Below are 18814 nucleotides of genomic sequence, written 5' to 3'. Positions count from 1 at the left end.
TTCGGCACTGTGTTAGGCATGCTCAATAAATTGTTGATTTGATGGTTTTGGCCTCCTTGAAATTCTGTTCTACACGAAGATTATGCTTTTGAAATACACTGCACCGGGAAATTATATGGTAGGCTACTGAACAGGGCTTTATCCCTTAGCACTGGTAAGAACCAGTATCATTATTTACAATGTAGTTTCCGGGAAATGACATGTAACAAAGGGGATTTACCCGGGATTTACACCGTAAACGCGGGCTGTAGCCTATTATAAAGCGTTACCGAATCAAAATGTAGAATGCATATGATGTAGGCTATGTAGTATAGTACCTGAATGTGGTTCTCTCCCTCATAATTTAAAGCATTAAAGGGATAGTTTGGAATTTTGGATAGAGCCTCAATTACGACCATTATGTTGCTGAGCTCATTTTCAGCTGCTTCGATGCTGTCCTTGTGGATTCAACGATAATTTGAAAAATTATGGTATAAATACTCTATCTCCAATAGATTGTTGTTCTTTATTTGCTTTGGTTGCACTGTGTTTAAGCGTAGGCTGTTTGGTAATGGATGCTACGCGCTAGCAATAGCAAAATGTGTGCCCACAAGGGGAATCAGCTGAAATGGCCTCCATTAATCAACAACATACATAAATTGTTGGCATAATGCTGCATTTTCAAGCAGAGGCCACACCATAATCTCAGTTGGTTGTTGTCTCATCTGTTTATTCATACAATTATCAAACAGCACAGTAGACCCTAGAGAGTCATGATGCTCAAAGTCTCTATTGTGTTATTGACATCATTTGATAGTAAAACAGACAAAAAAACAAAACAGAAAATGTTTGTTACAATGTATATCAAGCGACAATGATCTCTTTAAATAGCATTAATCATATAATTACAAAAGTAATATCATATACAATGACAGCAATGCATATTCTTGAATCAACCAAATAAAATAAATAATACTAATTGTATGCACAAGAAAGGGGGGCCAACAGAACAGCGGCAACCTTTGGGGCAAAGCAAATTGTGATGCACTCGTGAGCTAAGCTGTCACAATTATCTCTCAGATATTTATTAAGCTTAAGCAAAGACACTAAGCAAAATTGACACCTCCATTCCACTTTAATGGAATAGCAGGGCTAGCTGTAGATCCATTGAACTATGAGGGGGACCACAGACAGCAACAGAGATCAGGCATGCAAAGCCAAGCATTCTATAAGCCTCCACTGTAAATACCTTATTGGCTAATGTTACCCTTGCATGAATAGCAAAGAAGTGCTGAAATCTAACAAAGGCACCGTTTAACACGCTAAATAGATTTGCATTGAAATCAAGTCATGTGTCTTAAAAAAAGTGAACAAGGGACTGAAATCAATGCAACCCGAAAACAACCAACTTGTCAGTGGCTTGGGGATTAGGTCATAAAACCTTACAGTAATGTCAAAGTCGTTAAGGAAATAGATGTTGTCTTGTGTAAGAATGGGTTAACAGAACAAATAGACAATCTTGGTGAAAATGTATATAAAGTAATCTATTCATTAAAACGTTCTATGATTTGGATTACGGATTTAAATTTCATAATGAAATAGTTAAGTGATATCAAACAATTCTGAAAAACTGAACAAAATACTTCATTTTTAAAATCCCAGGATAGGTCTGAGTTTCCTGAAAATATTCCTAGCTACATATTGAATTGTCATTGAATATAATTTGAGCACAAAAACAGCTGTAATGAGTCTTAACCAAAAGTAAGCAGGGAGGGATTCAGCAGGAGAAGATGAGAGCGCAGAAAACAGGATCCGTCATCTGCTTGTGCATTCCTAGTGGCAACAATTGTAGGGGTATGGGGAATGCTTTTAAACAGCAACACACATCTGACATAACTTACAAGCATCATAAATAATACCTTGAAAATAATTAAATACAATATCGACCACAGCGTGAATGTTTGAAAGAAATCTACAGTGATGATAAAAAATAAATGGACAGATCTCTCTGCAGGTGAAACATCTTTTGACAGAAATAATGCCGTTGACATGGAATATTGAAACAAAATAGAGTAAAAACGAAGTACAAAAGGTTCAATATAATTGAGGGACCACATAAAGAGGTGTGAAAAAACCTTCAGTATCCACAGAAAAATATCAACTGAAGTTACTCACTTGGACAGGCAGCGTCCTAAGTTGATATACAAGTAAAATTGAAAATAGATTTTCCTCTCTGTACATAGCATTGTTTTCTCTATTCTTCTTCCTCTTTTCTATTTACAAAGACCTGTATTACATGTTCTTCCTCGGGTCCTTTCTCAGTTCTGTGTGGACGACACCCTGCGGTCAGTCGAGCGAGATGACGTCCGGGATGGAGCCGTAGATGGCTGCCGCTGCCTCCTCCCTGGACCTGGATGTCCCCCCAGAATGAGAGTGGCCGTCCCTATCGCGGTCCCTGTCCCTGTGGTCCCTGTCCCGGTCCCGCAGGCTGCTGGACGACACCAGGCTGCTGCTGCTACTGCTGTTGCTGCCTCCGCCTCCGTTGGCGGCTGCCAGCGTGCCGCTGCCGCCTGGCTGCTCCAAGAACATCTGGGAGGAGCTGTAGGGCAGGAAGCGGTTCAGCAGCAAGTCGTGGTCATCGGTGGCCGAGGCGGCGGCGGCGGCCGCCATCATCATGTTGTAGTGCTGCAGAAGGACAATTCAGAAAAGTCACGCATACAAGCTTTGGGTGACCTGTGCAAAACCGGTAGGCAAAGCTGCTCGCTGCAGTTTTATTTATTTATTTTTTAAATCAAAGTGTGCACTGCCTTTTGAGGTCATGTGTTCCAAAATCAATCCTCCCCCACTATGTAAGTTCTAACATGTAGCTACATTCACCTGATGATTGTCCCCTTGGAGAAAAGAGAAGAAATTCAAATCTGTGAGGAATATAAAAAAGTAGTTCAGCCCATTTATTTAACCAATAAAGACGAGATCATTCTGCAGTAGCCATGTATTTTGACCCAGTGTGGCCTCTGTGTCGGAGCCCTACCTGGCAGGTCACTGGGTGTGTGGTAGTAGTGGCGGTAGTCCTGGATGAGGGGAGGAGGAGGGGGAATGTAGCTCGTCTCCACAGGAGGCATGCTGGGAGCTCTGGTCACAGGCGAAGCCTGGCTGTGTAGATTCAGCACTCTATGGGGACGACATCATCATCAGTACAGGGATGTAACTGACAGACTGAGAGGGGCCAACGCTGCACCTAGCAGTGACACCAACAGCCAGTGGCGGGCGTCTTACCCCTTGTTTAAAGGTGGAGAGGCGGGCGACAGTGAGGGACACGCCCTCTTAGGCGGAGGCTCATCATCCAAGTCATCTTCCGAGGAGCTGTCCAGCGTTAGGTCGATCACCTCCACCTTCTTACTGCTGTCGTAGGAGGAGTTGTTTCTCAGCTCGGGCACTACCGTGCGACACGAATCTAGAAAGACAAGCGTGTTGATACATCTACAGTCTATTGCATCCCGCGACCAGAAATTCACACATTAGGACATTAGGTTGTTTCAACTAGAGATCAGATTGGGCAGATACCGTCTATGCCGTTGTATGAAGCAGACACCTCCTGCACTTCCTTCTTTGATCTCATAGGGGACCAGTTCCCGTCCTCCTTAAACTGGATCTCATCACAGTCCATACAGCCATTTAAAATCTCCATGAACAATCTGCAGAGAAAGCAGGAGATTTAGCCACATGCACATTCATCCTGAGACTAGTACTCTGTGTCCCTTTTTTCCCCCAGACAAATATACACCTATATTCTAACTGGATCAATCTGCGTTCCCTATATCGATCAATGCAGATTGCCTATGCCGTGTTCCAAGACAGCGGAGCAGTGCCCACCCGTCAATGATGAGGTGCTCGTAGGGGGCCTTCTTGTCGCAGACGGGACACACCCAGGTGGGCTTCTTCTCGTTCATCTGGATGTAGAGCGTGGCGTCAAAACACTGGAGGTGTGAGCATGTCAGCGCCCGGCATGGGATCATCAGACGCATTTTCCCAAGCTGTAAAAACACATACATTGTAAATACACTGTACAATAAATGCTTTATCATCATGACAGCAGATGCAGTTGGCTGCATCATCATGACTGGCCGAATCACTAAATACTGTTCGGGGAGATCTAGACCACAGTGTGAGACGCGCACCGGACAAAGTAGAGAGACTCGAAGACTGGTAGTGGCGATCTCACTGTCGGGGTCAGCCGTCAACTTCTCTTTGACTGTGGAGGGGAAGGTAAGGAGGGAGGGAGAGAGAGAGAGAGAGAGAGAGAGAGAGAGAGGGGAGAAGGTAAGGAGGGAGGGAGAGGGAGAGGGAGGGGGGTAAGGATGGAGAGAGAGAGTGAGAGAGTGTGTACAGTGAGCTGGGCGAAACACACAGACCTCCATCACAAACTGTCAACACATACTGTCCACATACTGAGGGCTCTGGAGTGGTCTGGGTTCCTAATGCCTTTGGAGCGTAGTCTCTGCAGCAGCACGGTGGAGGTCTGCTGCCTCACCAGATACACCGCCATGGAGAAGCTCTGACAGGACAGCAACAAAAACAAACACTTATTTTATGCAAATGCGTGCACCAGCTCAAGACCAGAAACGGAAATCTTGAAATCTCAAGTCACATTTTTCTCAAACACCCCTCATCAACAAGAATAGAAGACGACGCATCTGGTGGCTCCTGTTTCTTACCCTCCCGATTTCTGAGGTCCAGGAAACCACGATTGTGTTGGGAACTGTGGTGGACAGTCTGACCAGAGAAGTGATGTTGATGGGACGGCTGGGACGCTTTGGTTCAACTCCGTTTTTGGTTGGTGGCAGATATCCCTTAGTTGAGGGAAGAACAGCAGGCATTATTATGAATTATACAACCGCCACATCATAAATTTGATACAAAATTATACTAATAACTAATAATACACATTATGCTATATATATTAAAGTCTTAAAATAGAAATCTTAAACTTTGTAAATATTTCTGCCTAAATGTGCTTTCAAAACAATTATAATATCGTTTATGGAATTTGATTTTCAACATGACAGGCTGCACACTCCATGAATGCTGCTTTCTGTGGTCAACTCAAAAGACCTGCAGCGCGTGAAGGGATGTTTTCCTCAGCGAGCGAGCTATTCCAAAATAATGTTAGCTAGTGTTTAACCAGTGTTTGAATTGGACCAAAATATGCCAGAACCTACACCTCAATATAGGCTACATATAAATAAAAAAATAAATTAATATTTTTAATCAATAAGTGGATTCATATAGAGCTAGATAACATGTGCCGACAGCCCCTGCCCATCTCTGGCCTGTTTGTATTTGGTCTTACTCGGTGATGACTACTGGTGGATCCTAGAGCCTAAAATTTCCAAATTGACATCCGACAATATTTAAAGAGGAACAGAAAGTAGAATGATCCGATGTGTAAACATGCTTCCTGGTTGTTCAATCGATTCATCTGTCTTGTTCTGTCCTGAAATTTGGTCAGATTTGTCACTATAATAATAGTTCTCATACTGTAACACCCTAGGGACTCCACAGAAAATCAGACAACAAATAACATTCTGATTGAAGATGTCGGGAGTGTTGTACCATTTCTCAGGTAAAGACCCCTACCCCTTGTGGCTCTGTTCTGAAGGGCCACTACCCAGTCGAGGGCACTCCAAAACTAAGGGCTAAAGGGGATTATTGGGATTGGGCCTTATTCTAACAGCCTATTCTAGCAGCCTAGCAGCAAATGAGAGAGGCTAGCCCAGGTTAGATTGGCGGGGAATATCTATGGGTGGGAACGCCTGATCTGGAAAGTCGTTAATGATTGGTGTCGCAGGGATTACTGCGCAACCAATGAATTGCCAGGATTTGAGCACCAGATTTTTACATGAAGTGTCCCAGACCCATAGAGATCTGCAGCATGCAGTAACATAGTTAGCATAGTTTAAGTAGTGCATCAGTGAAAGAAGCCTCATGGGGCGTTGAGACTAGAGAAAGGTCTAAGGTTAAAGAGTAAAACTAAGCGCTCTCTTATAGAAGACGGTGTTACCGTTAATAGCGGTGTTGTCACATGTTTATTAGGGAAAAAATCGACACCATGGCATCCCTATCTGAGGGTGGAGACTCACCGGGAGGTTACAGGGTTTGCCGTTCACTTTCACACACAAGTTAGCGGGGAAGTGATCCTCCTGGGGACAGCTCGTCTCAGACAGACAGAACCTGAAAAAGAACAGCAAGGTTTCAGATTTGAGTCTAAGAGATAGTTATTGGTGAACAACAATGCACTCTGACTGTTGTACTCTGTGATGTTCATGTGGGTGTGGATCTAAAACACCTCAGTCTAATTTTGGGGAAGACACTGGATTGTTATCTTTTACTATATACAATGACATTACCGTAGCTGAACCTGGACTGCAAAGTCACACTTGGTCCCTGAGATGTCCCTGAGGAAAGGCAACAGACATGGGAAACTGGTCATATCCTGTTTGATATGCTTGTCTCTGACTCAGGAGATAAACGCATAGTAAACAGATCTGTGCTGCTGATGGATTAGCATTTATCCAGTTGCTATAAAACACACAGCAGACCTGCCCCTCTTACTCACATCGAGCTGCTGATCTGTTGAACTTGATGTGGTGTTAACGCAAAAGCGTAACACGTTTCCTGGAATCGCTGACTGTTGTCTGCGGCTGTATAAAGAGAACGCAGAAAAATACAAAAGGGCACATCAATATTTTCTTTTGAGACATTTCAAAGTAGTGTTTCGGTTGATATTAACCAAAGATCGATAGAGAGATTAGATATACTTCACACAAACAAGCTATTAGCTTATTACTACATTTTACTGGGGCAGCACCTGTCATAGCTTCAAATTCTTAATCACTACATGTTGGCATGACATTTTCATGAGACCGTGGCCAATGGTTAGTGTTGAGTTAAAATACTGGTCCTCTGTGTGGGTCCAATATATCCTAAGGTGTTGGCAAAACAGAAGGTGATGTCTCCTACCCAGGCTTGTTGGCTTGATGAGCTCATCCAGCATGTCATAGAAGGGCAGTCTCTGGAGCTTGACGTCAGGATGCACGGGGTGCAGGGTGGAGGGGAGGTGAGGCAGGCTCAGCTCATGCTTGGGCCCCAGTAAGGAGACAGGTAGCAGGGGTGAGGGTGTGCCGTGGCTGTCGAAGCCCAGCTGAGTGAGGCCCGCAGGCAGGCTGGAGGTGGAATGGACGCTGGGCAGGGCTAGGTCCACCGGGGACACCATTTTGGTGGGGAAGCGTCGTCGGTAGAGCTCTTTGATCTTCATTTGCACTGCAGGGCTGCAGCCGGCCTTCAGTAGATGCAGAGCTTTGGTCAATAGTTCGTGTTTCCGTCCGTGCTTATTCCGTCCTGCGTATCCCAGTAATACTTGGAGCTCCGAAACACGAAGGCTCATAACCATTTGCTATAGTGAAACGAAAGACAAAGGTTAATGTTACTTTCTAATTTATGACATGACAAACAGACAAATTGATAAGAGCTGAACAGGTTGGCATTACATTCGGGCACCACAATTTGAGTATGGAGCATGCAATAATGGGATCTGCTATCGATAACTACCGGTAGTAGAGTCAAAATAACACTAGACAGGAGCTACCACATGAAATACAATGCCACTACCGTTAGCTAGCTCAAGACCTGCAGTAATAGTGCGACTGGCTTCAAGAATCACCATTACTAACAGATATGACAAGCACCATTCGTACAACCATCTTATAATGGATCTTAGATTGTTTTAACTAAGATATGTTAGCTAATGTACTGCTACGTTTCACATGTCATGATGGCGGGTAGTTAGCTAACTAGCTAGTTAGCCAACGTACCAGCATCAGGCCAAAGAGACCACTAACTGTTAGCTATGTTGTGTAAGCAGGCTAGCTAGTCGATACCGAGTGTGTACGTAAGTAGTTTATTTGTCCACTAGCTCGTAATATATCTGATTGGTTAGGAAGCTCAGTTTGGGTTATAAAGTTATCGTTGCAGCCGAGCTAGCTAGCAGACAGACAAGCCCCAACCAAGCCCAACATCGGTAGCTAGCCTAACAATAACAATGCTAGTGCTAGCTTGGTAGCTAGCTTTCACAGCACTATTTCTAGACACAATATATACATTTAAAGCTTGCAATTGGTAAAGTTAATACTTAAATATACAAGATTCCAACATGAGCAATCCATATAGCTTATTCTCGGGCGCAAAATACCATTTTTGTCAAATGTAATTTTGGGCTAACGAAGCTTTTACCTTCAGTTCCGCACTCTCCGCCATCTTGTTATTCTGAGCGCAGGCGTGAATGAAAGAGGGTCTCCGGCTGGAATTGCCCATAGAAGCGGGTCTGGGATCAGATCAAAATTGATCAAATTTAGAAGTGCGAGCCGCTATCGGTCGCATACCTGACCCTAGACCAGCATTTCATACTACACTTTGGAGCAACAGTTTTCATGCATTTCATCCATGCATTCACAGAATGCATGTTGAATTTAAAAAAAACTGCCTATATTGACTATAGCCTAGCCTACTGTCATCGCCTATTTGCTTTTTACAAATTGCGGACACTTTGAAGGACATGAGACGTCGGAGGTGAATATTTATATCCACGTTGTGCTCAAAGTGTCCAGCAGATGTCAGTCTAACCGTATAGACCGCAAAAGCCCAAAAGCCTCTGCTAATATTCAGACCCTGAGGGCAGCCCCACTAACATTATATTTTACTTTAAGACCATAACCATCAAAAAGTCATTAGCATTACTAGGAACCTACCTATTACTGGGCTACTACTAAATATGACAATAACTTTAACAATGACTTAGATGTTTGTGGTCTTATACAGCCAATGGCGGATGTCTAGGCTACATTAGTGAGCGAGTGCACAATGCACATCCATCCATATGCTTGATTTGAAGGGGCTATTGGCTGTAGTCTTATATACCGGTAATAATGCGGAGGAGGACGGAAGCTAGTCATGCCACTGAAATAGTTGTAAATTGAAATGACGTGAAATAATGTCTGATAAATTAAGATAGGTCTTGTCGCCTGGACACATTAGTTCCAATGCTAATCCAGCACAATAAGAGCGGGATAGCCAGTTAGCTCATGAGCTCACAACAACTACCAGCAGCTTCCATTACATTAATGGTAGCGGTCTGTGGCTAAAGCAGTTACACTGATGATTCCTGTAACGTTAGCTATTTTGCTGCAATTGGTTCAACTTCTGTTTCTGGACAAAGGAAAGGGATAAGCCCAGATAACACAAGGCTAGCGGACCTACAGCGGGTCCCCGATGGACGAGCTGGCGGACCTCTGACCGAATCCGCTGGCAGGTTCCTGGCCATTTGGTCGAATGGCAAGCGGACCTCTGGCGGATTATTAGCGTCAGGGACGGCGGTCCACTAGTAATCCGAAATGCTCCCGCTATTGCTTCACCACCATTCCACCGGTAGTTTATTGTCTATATCCTAGGCCCATTGGTCCTAGGCTTATAGATTTCTATTGCTAAACTAGAAAGTAGCCTACATTTCCTGGAGAAAATGTGAGGTGGGCTAGCTGCTGCAGCTGTATGTAACAGCTACTGCTAGTACTACTACGGACCGGGCAATCTCCATGCACCCACCGGCAAAGACCGTGTGTCTCTAGCCCACTCAGGGGCTGAATTGTGGGGTCAGTGGCGTGGACAGTGGTGTGGTGGTGAGACTCTGCCCCCTCAGGTCAGAGCTGGTCTGGGACAGTGTACCCCTCTCCGGGCCACCTACCCGCCTGCACCGGTGAAGACCATGTGTCTCTAGCCCACTCAGGCACTGAGTTGTGGGGCCTGTGGCGTGGAGAGTGGCGTGGTGGTGAGACTCCGCCCCCTCAGGTCAGAGCCAGTCGGGGACAGTATACCCCTCTCCAGGCCACCTACCTGTCTCCACCGGTGAAGAGCGCGTGTCTCTAGCCCACTCAGGGGCTGAGTTGTGGGGCCCGTGGCGTGGATAGTGGTGTGCAGGTTAGGCTCCGCCCCCTTGGGTCACAGCTAGTGGGGGACAGTACAGTGACCTCCAGGCAATTTCCATGCATCCACCATTGAAGACTGTGTGTCTCTAGCCCACTCAGGGGCTGAAAAGTGGGTTATGTGGCGTGAATAGTGGCGTGGTGGCGAGGCTCCGCCCCTTTTGGTTATAGCCAGTCAGGGACGGTGTACTCCTCTCCGTGCTACCCACCGGCCCCCACCAGTGAAGATCATGTGTCTCTATTCCACTTTGGCTGAGTTCTGTGATTTCACACTAGGCAGCAGCGAACCTTGGTTCGAGCGGAGACCACCTCTTGAGGTCGGACCAAAGACCGAGTCTTTGATCCGCGCACCGTGTTCCAGGAGGTTTCACACCTGTCAATTTGGTTTGGATCAAACTGGAAAGTCTGAAAGTCCGGACTAAACAACATAGGTGAGAAAGGGTCCTAAGATACTCTGATTTTTTGGGTAACCCTTCCTTTCATAGTCCCCCAATTACTAAACATTTACCTGGTAAATACATGCAAAGTATAGACTAATATATAACGGGTAATTACTGAGACACCTATACAGTACTGTATAATTTCAAAACAGGAGTATTTCAAAATGTTCAATTACTGCACATGAATTCAATAACTGACATAGCACCACCAGGTAATCACATTTTTACATAGCTTCTATAACATCCAGTGACAAAAAATAATCTTCCCCACCGGGGCCTGAACCCCTGACCTTCGGCATGGGAGTCAGGCACTTTATCCACTATACTACCAAGGATCTGGAAGGTGTGTGGTGTCATAGTGTTTTTATTTTGGTGTGCTGGGACTACTGTACGGTGGCCGACGCGTGCAAATCACAACGGCAAATCTGGAGCACGTCAAGTTCAAAAAACACAACCGCAAAGTTCAAACACAACAGCAAAGTAAAAAAAACACAATAGCAAGTCAGAAAACACAACTGTAAGTCGGAAACACAACTGCAAGTCGGAAACATAAATGCAAGACAGAATACAAAACAGCAAGAGAGAAAACACAATCGCAAATTGGAAACCACGATTGCAACTCCCAAAAACACAACGACAATAACTAGCTAGCTTGAACTTTGCAGTTGTGTTTTTTGAACTTGACATTGTGCTCCGGATTTGCCGTTGTGATTTGCACGTGTCAGCCACCGTACTACTGCCTCTTGTGGTGGCAAATAGAGCTGCAGGTCAACAACGGGACGGAGGGAAAGAGGCAGGGAGGGAGTGACAACCAGACAAATGCTATCTATGGTGCGCTGGTTTACAGCCATGCACAAAAACAAAAAGCAACTCGGACTGACTGGTCATTAGATGGCGGTGTAGTCTGCTAAATGCACTTCATTTGGGCATATGAAAAGAGGTTAACATAGCTTCATGCATGAGACAGAGCACAAGGCTATACCCAAAACGTAATTTCGAATGAGTGCGGGTTTTCTAATGGAGATTAATCCTCAGAAGAAGTCAATGTTGATGAAACATTCCGTGAATATGACAGACTGTTATTAGGCCCTATATGTAGCTATTACATATCAGTCAGAGATGTTTCGTTTGTTTCTTTGATAAAATGGTTTATTAATGGAGTCATATTATCAAACCACATATACATTTAGTTATTAAATCCATGTCCATCAAAATGAACCACTACTAATTACACGTTAGACATTATATGTCATTGTATCCTCTGAAAGTAGGCTAAATACTGTTTGGAGCGTGGTGTGATCTTATAATTCGTGTAGCCTGTGGGATAAATGATTTTCGTCATTGTATCTTTGTTATCACCAGCTCTACGGTGCATTGACTGGGTCTCTTTGTTTATAAACAATTTTGTGATGTTATATACCTCCATAAATTACAACAAATTAATTTCAAACCACAGATTTTAATACACATATGCTATATAAGTTATTTCAGGTGCTAGTTTAAAGTGCATTACATCAAAAGTATATACAGTACAACGTTGCGATGAAGACAGCAAACATTGGTAATTCACAACACATGAGATGAAACCGTAAACTATTTACTGTAACTGATGTTAACATATTGAAATAACTACATCCAGCTATCACAGGATACATTATATAGGCCATTGCACTTTGCCACTAAATAAATATTAATTTCTAAAGATGGTAATATTTTCAGTATGAAACAAATAACATGTCTTCGACAGAGTATCTTTTTGGGTAACCCTTCCTTCTTTTTTTTGTTTTTTATTATACACTGAGCCTGAAGATGAGCTGAAGATGAGCCTGAAGATTCTCAACGTGGTATACAGTGGCCAGTGACAACAAGCACACGTTTTTCATCACCAAAGTAGCCTATCTTTATGCCGCATGTCGTCGCTGGTAGGGGGCAGTTGCAGATCCACAATGCTGTGACCTCATGGCGGTAACAGAGGGGTTTTGAAGGAGCAGGTTCCATTGCAGTGGCGCGGGGTCAACATCTTACACGAGAAATGATGTAATGCGTCGTGAGCTTCTAGGAAGAAAGATCATGGATTATAAATAGACAAAGTATCTCTCTCCTGCTTTGTGTGTGTGTGTGTGTGTGTGTGTGTGTGTGCATGCGCGCATGTGTTGTGTGTGCGTGTTTACTGATGATACACATACATAACACTGACCAATAGGGTTGATAGGGTTTTGTAATAATCTTGTTTAACTAAAACGAAAGTTGTTAGTCATTGAATCAAGCCATGCTCTAAATTAGGGGTGGGTCAAGTTAATCGATGAATCGATTAATTGTTCATGATGGTCAAAGTCGATTTTTGATCACTAATCTTTTGGTCAAATTGTGGCCTTTATTATTATTCCATTCAAATAAACAGGTCATTTAAAAAAGATTTAAATTTAACTGAAGGAATGTTTTGCATAATCCATTCTGTAGCGCTGTATTGATTGGAATGGGGGCTAAATTACAGCTTCAAAATCAATGGAATTGTGTTTTTTTCATTCAAATAAACACTTCTTTTAAAACGTAAAATCTTTTGAATGTCTGCCAAAAAACAATTAATCGCTTAATGTTCATACCACCCACTGATAAATCGACTATGAAAAATGTGAGTTGTGCACATCCCTACTCTAAATTTTAATGAAACTAAAGACACCACAGTGTAGTCCAAAACAGAATATCTGTAGACCTATGTGTAGTCTAGACATCTAATATCTACCGCCTGTCCGGAGAAACAAGTCTTTGTGTTCATAATTTCCTGGAGCAGATGTCTGCATTCCATCACTGCTGTTTTCAATCGACTAGCCTACATATCAATTACCTTTCAACTTCTGCTGAATATCATAACGAGCCTTTCTCTCTTGGTCCAGCTCGCTGCATAAAGTGTCTACATGCAAGAGAGAGAGGATAACCAATATATAATATCTGAGTTTTTTTTATTTGTTTGTTTGTTTTCTCCAACTAAGGTAGATAATTAAGAAGTAGATAGAATGGTAGATAATTAGATAATGTTATGCACACACGTAATATTATCTGCAATTCAAGCCAAGGCAACTTATTGGGTGATTCTCTTAATACCCTACTGCAAGTGTTGAATACAACACAAACTATTTGAGTCTCAAATGTTTTAAAATAGTTTTAAAATAGCTTCTCAATTGATATGATTGTGAGCATTGACTGTCATCAATCAATTTGGCAAATATGTTCCCAACGGGAATTGAAGTAGGCTATTCGGTATGCGCTGCTCCTGTCTCTCTGGCTTCCTCTGCCCCTCGGTGGTGTTTCGTATTCTCACCTCTGACAATATGAAGCTGCTGAACCATCTCCTCCCTGTACGAAAGCTCCCTTTTCATTTGATCCTGAAAATTATCTGGGGAGCAATTGAAATTGTATAATATTATTATTCCATCTTTGATTAAAGACAGACATCCTACAACCATGAGAACACTGACCATGCAACAATGCTGGTCACATAATCTGAATATTAAATGTGGTTTGAGTGTAACGAATGTGCTAGTTTAGAGGCCGAGTACAAAACCCATCGTTTCTATTTGCCTACTTCGCAATAGCCTATGGGCTATAAATTGTGGCATGTTCACAAGCAAAAAAAACACTGATAACATGCTTTGTCTACAGCCTAGGGCGACTCCATATTGACCATTTTGGTGGCTAAACGGTCTACTGCTGAAATAAAGGCATGGCAAATTAACGCAATAGGCCTACCTTTCGAATGAACACTAAAGTAGGCCTACCTTTCGAATGAACACTAAAGTAGGCCTACCTTTCGAATGAACACTAAAGTAGGCCTACCTTTCAAACTCTGGAATTCTCGTTCCAGCTTCTTCCTGATCTCAACTTGCTCCAGCAGCTGTTTCTGCAGTTCTGCTATTAAACAAACGAAACAATTTTAAAGAAGAGTTAAATCATTATGAACAATTGTAGGCTATAGGCTAGGCCACGTGCTTTTCAAAGCCAAATCTTTAAGATATGACTCATATTGTATTGTAGAATTAATGGATTAATTTGTTTGCAGTAGGCTAGATGCTGTATCTGTTATCTGCAAATTCGAGTAACCTAAATAATTGATCTGTCTTATGGTCAGAAGCGTAACGAAGGCCTATTGATTAAATCTATTTTGGCATGGTATGCTATGACTTGACCCCTCGAGGTACGCTCAATCCAATAACTGAGAATTCATTACACTGGCCAACTATCATGGCACTGTGGCATCTATTGGAAATACGGATGATCTCTATGCCCTAATTAATTAGTGAGAGCGGGCAGCGCATGACAATTATTTTCGCGTGACCACATTGGAATCTGGTAGGATAGCCTATGCCAATCTGGTTAGCCTATATGTAGTAGCCTACGCTAGCCTATATAATGCAACATTTCAGAGACCTACTGTGAAAGTGGCGATTGATTTGCAGATAAAAGGGCGTTAAAGGGCTGCATGTATAGGCTACCACTGATGAGGCATGATAAGCCTCATCTGTACACTACATTTAGGCCTATATCAGCCTATAACAATGAAGATGATTAAAATCGCAATATGATGACAGTAAGATTGAAGGCAACAATAGTTAGACTAGAATAGAAAAGAAATAATTAGCTAGAATAAGTAGGCTATAGGCTGAAATGATAACCTAAATAGGCGAATATTAACACAATATCAATGATAACAGCAATCACGACAAAATAATAGCCTATAATCATAACGATCATAATCATAATCATATAGGCCTAGCCTACATAATAACAATACGAATAATAGGAATAGGCCTATAGAGACCACTAATAAATTAGAGACTATAAACACATTATTATAATTATAAAAATTAGTATAATAATAATTATTAAGGATAGATTATACTTTATTATTATTATTATTATTATTATTATTATTATTATTATTACTATTGTTATTATTATTATTATTATTATTAATAATAATAATAATAGTAGTAACCTAGTAGTACTAGGCTATTAGTATCATGTTACTTATAGGCCTACTAATAATGCAGAATACAATAAGATAATAATAATAATGTCATAATAATCATCTCACCTTTTGCCAGGGTTTCTATGTCTCTCTCTGCTTGTGGGTGTCTGTTAACTTTGACGGTCGCTTCCTCGCCTGAATACACAGAGCAACATGACATTAGCAGGGGTTTCTACAAGAACAACATCGCCTTATATCTGCGACCTCATTGTTGAACTTACCCTCGTCAGTCTCTTTCTGGCTGTCTTCCGAGGCATTGCTTTGTTCATTCAAAGATTTCGTTTCAATCTCATCCACTGTCGAGGATGGCTCTTCCTTGCTTGCATTTTCATCTTAAGACAGGCACAACACAATGTATAAATTAATTTACTGTTCGTTAGATTAAAACGTAGCAATATCTCAAGGGGAAAAAAATTATACAGGCCTACCATTCAATTTTAGAAGAGCTGTCTGGTAATTTGAAGGCCTAAAATACGGACTGCTCCTATGCTGCAGATCACTCCTCTCAGGTGTATACACCTACAAATAAAAGGTACAATCAACATTCTCAGCAACCGGCGGGAATAGCTTACAAGGTTATAGGCCTATAAATTAACAGTAGCCAATTTAAAGTGGAACAAAAATGCAGTTTAAAATTGAACGTGCCTGGTTGCAATATCGGTTTCAATTGATAGCCATATTTCAACTCGGTTACAGGCATGTGTGCCATATAACTCACTTCAACAAAGGACGTGGTGGTTCTACTCTCCGGCAGTGGCTTGGTTTGTACCTCTCTTTCTGACGACTGTGCCACATGCAAGTTCATTCTTTGGGAGTCAACTAGAGTGGCCTCTGGCACAGATCTGGATTTTGGGTCATTTGGTGAAACGCCCCGTGCCATGTTCAGACCAGGGGGACTCCGGCGGCCCTCGGTGGAGACAGACTCCTCGTCCTCTTGTGACTTATTTGTCTCTACGTCCACATCTGGCTCGCCTTCGCTGTCCACGCCTGGGGACGCGGATCGGTAACTGGAGCTTTCGCTTAGGAAATCAGGTGATAGATAGCCATGGTGAGCACCTTTGTAATTCCCCCTGTTGCCGTAAAGTTTGGCTATACTCTCTGCGTCTTTGATAACAGGTCTGAAAGCGGAGACGTAGCTCATTTTCCGGGGAATGGTGGCCAAACCCTCCATCGGCCTGGCTTCATCGCCGGACTTCTCCTCCTCATTCCGTGTGGACTGAGTGCTGGAGCATCGCTCACTGTCAATCATACTGTCCTTAGCAGTGTTGGTGTCACTGTTGTCAGACACGTCCAGATCATTTTGTCGAGGGCACAGGAGTTCAGATGGAGGTTTGGGGTGGGGCTGGGGGTACGGGGGCATGGGAAGGCTGCCTGTTGTAGGCCAAAACATCGGAAAGGAATGATAGGCGCTGTCCTTGGTACCTGGCCAAAACACGCCCGATAGGTTGGGTTTATTTTGCTCTCCCATCAAACTGTCGTCTTTCTTCTGACACAACCCAAAAGCTGGAAATCCATAGGGATGAGGAAACAGCGGCGGTGGGATCTTTTGCAGCATTCCGAAGCCTTTGCTGGGTACAGGGATCACGGGGTAACTGCGAGAGCTCGCCATACTCACGCTACCCCGATTGTCCTCGCAGCGGAGGATTTTGGGGGGGATATCCGGTGAATCTCTCCGTGGGAGGTTTGTATGTCCGTGTGATTTTAACTGCGAGGAACGCTCTGATCCGCTCATCGGCAGCGTCCTCTTGCGACTACCCCCATTGAACATGGCCTTCACATCCTCCCATGCATGAGCTACATCATCAGGGGAGTTTTTATCTGTCAGTTTGAGATGCCGCCTCCATGAGTTGAAGTTAGCTGCGTCTGGCTGAGTGTACTTTGACTCTGGTGTGCGATGAGAATGAAATATGAATTTATTTGGAGAAAAATACATATTGCAATAGGAGCACTTGATGCACTTAGCCCTGGAGCTATTGTACCTGGCTGGTATAAAACTACCTCGACTTCCCCAGGCGCATTCGTGGGATACATCAAATGCGAAATTTTCAGGAAGTTTTGGGGGATTGTGCGCTCCTAGGAATGATTTGCAAAGTCTCTCGGCCTCGCGCTTCGTAATCATTCCACAGCGCCTCGAGGATATGGGCATCGCCCCCGCGCGCCTGAGGATCTCCAGCTGGACAGGGGTGCACTGCACGCACGTGATCCCGAGGGCGACGCGCCGGTTGTGGATCTCGTTGTAACTGTAATTCTTCAACAAGGTGTTAGAAATTTGCGCGAGGCAAAGTCTTTCCTGACCATCTATCACCAATGACACGATAGGTATTCCATACAAGACGGTCTCACTAACTTGGTTTGGTTTGAGGTTACTCGTGCTAGAGTATGGCAGTTCTTGTTTTGAGCTTGGTGAGCAGCTCGAGTCTCGTCCCGCAGGTATTTGGGTAGGAATTGACTCCATTCCTGGAAGCCTGGCTGCAGCAGAGAGAAAGAAGTCATGTACTGTATATATGCCAAATCATCAAATCATGCAATCTTTATTTTCTCGATTAATCTTGATTTAATAGGCCTAGGGCCTATACGACTAATGTGACAATATGGAATCTAATTGCAGAAGCATAAATTATACAACTCAAGTGTTCAGGCATAGTTTCCCGTCATTTTAAGATTAATTTTCAAATTCGGATTTTGGGTTATCAGCGCCCAATGAGTCATTAGCTGGATGAAAGCTGACCTTGAAAATCCAAACTGAGGCATTCTAACAGAGTTGTAACAAAGGGACTAACACAAGGAGCAGAAGGAATATGCACATGCAACATGCCAAGAAGCTTACAAGAGAGGAAAGAACCTGTAATCCGCTATTATTGTATTTTCCAAGGTTCATCTGTCTTTAAAAACCAAGCCCTTCATGCCCATAACTCTATAACAACAACGCGTATTCAATCAAGTAACACTAATAGATCAATATAGTCATTGATAGCAAACTAATCGTCAGCACAACATATTTTTGTTGAAATATTCAAGGATGCAGAATGACATGGACAATAGCCTAGGCTACAAAACGCTATCGAAACTGACCTTTTTTGGACAGTGAAAAACCCTCCGTTGTACCAGCAACAAAACTGTGGTTGACTATAATAACGACAAAGATGGGAAGTCCAATGGTTAGAGAAAATATGACCGCTATGCAATTCTTCTGCAATGTTTGTCCATTAACACTCGCCTGAGCTGACTCTTGGACTGTACATCCCTCGCTCGACACTGTCGCTCTGTGTGCGTATCGAATGTGTGCGGTGCGTAAAGAGAGTGTCCACATGCAGGCAGCGCAGCCGCTTCCGCGACAT

At 43.1% G+C, this 18814-nt stretch overlaps 2 protein-coding genes across 2 annotated transcripts; both read right to left on the bottom strand.

Moving 5' to 3' along the window:
• Positions 1–800: 800 nt before the first annotated feature.
• pias1b (protein inhibitor of activated STAT, 1b) lies at positions 801–8307 on the bottom strand. Its single transcript, XM_084452704.1, has 14 exons — positions 8269–8307; positions 7000–7432; positions 6596–6680; positions 6387–6434; positions 6120–6210; positions 4695–4829; positions 4429–4534; positions 4158–4231; positions 3853–4013; positions 3544–3674; positions 3256–3433; positions 3011–3150; positions 2857–2897; positions 801–2664 (listed from the first exon to the last, which is right to left on the bottom strand). The coding sequence occupies exons 1-14, from the start codon at positions 8290–8292 to the stop codon at positions 2326–2328; spliced, it is 1986 nt and encodes a 661-aa protein (XP_084308830.1). The 5' UTR covers positions 8293–8307; the 3' UTR covers positions 801–2325.
• Positions 8308–12407: 4100 nt separating this feature from the next.
• On the bottom strand, positions 12408–17931 carry skor1b (SKI family transcriptional corepressor 1b; the record flags this gene model as incomplete). Its single annotated transcript, XM_084452557.1, has 8 exons — positions 12408–12505; positions 13296–13361; positions 13770–13844; positions 14285–14359; positions 15543–15611; positions 15698–15808; positions 15905–15995; positions 16195–17931. The coding sequence occupies 8 exons, from the start codon at positions 17929–17931 to the stop codon at positions 12408–12410; spliced, it is 2322 nt and encodes a 773-aa protein (XP_084308683.1).
• Positions 17932–18814: the final 883 nt, after the last annotated feature.

This window comes from Borostomias antarcticus (genome assembly GCF_949987555.1).
Source record: "Borostomias antarcticus genome assembly, chromosome: 18".
NCBI lineage: Eukaryota > Metazoa > Chordata > Actinopteri > Stomiiformes > Stomiidae > Borostomias > Borostomias antarcticus.
The sequence above is the reverse complement of the archived record's forward strand: the minus strand, read 5'-3'. Positions and strand labels throughout refer to the sequence as shown.

Coding starts and splice junctions, on each gene's coding strand:
- pias1b (XM_084452704.1), bottom strand. CDS start 8,292: ATGGCGGAGAGTGCGGAACTGAAG. Junction 3,675..3,852: donor GAGCACCTCATCATTGACGG/GTGGGCACTGCT, acceptor CTTTCTCTGCAG/ATTGTTCATGGAGATTTTAA. Junction 2,665..2,856: donor TCCAAGGGGACAATCATCAG/GTGAATGTAGCT, acceptor GTCCTTCTGCAG/CACTACAACATGATGATGGC.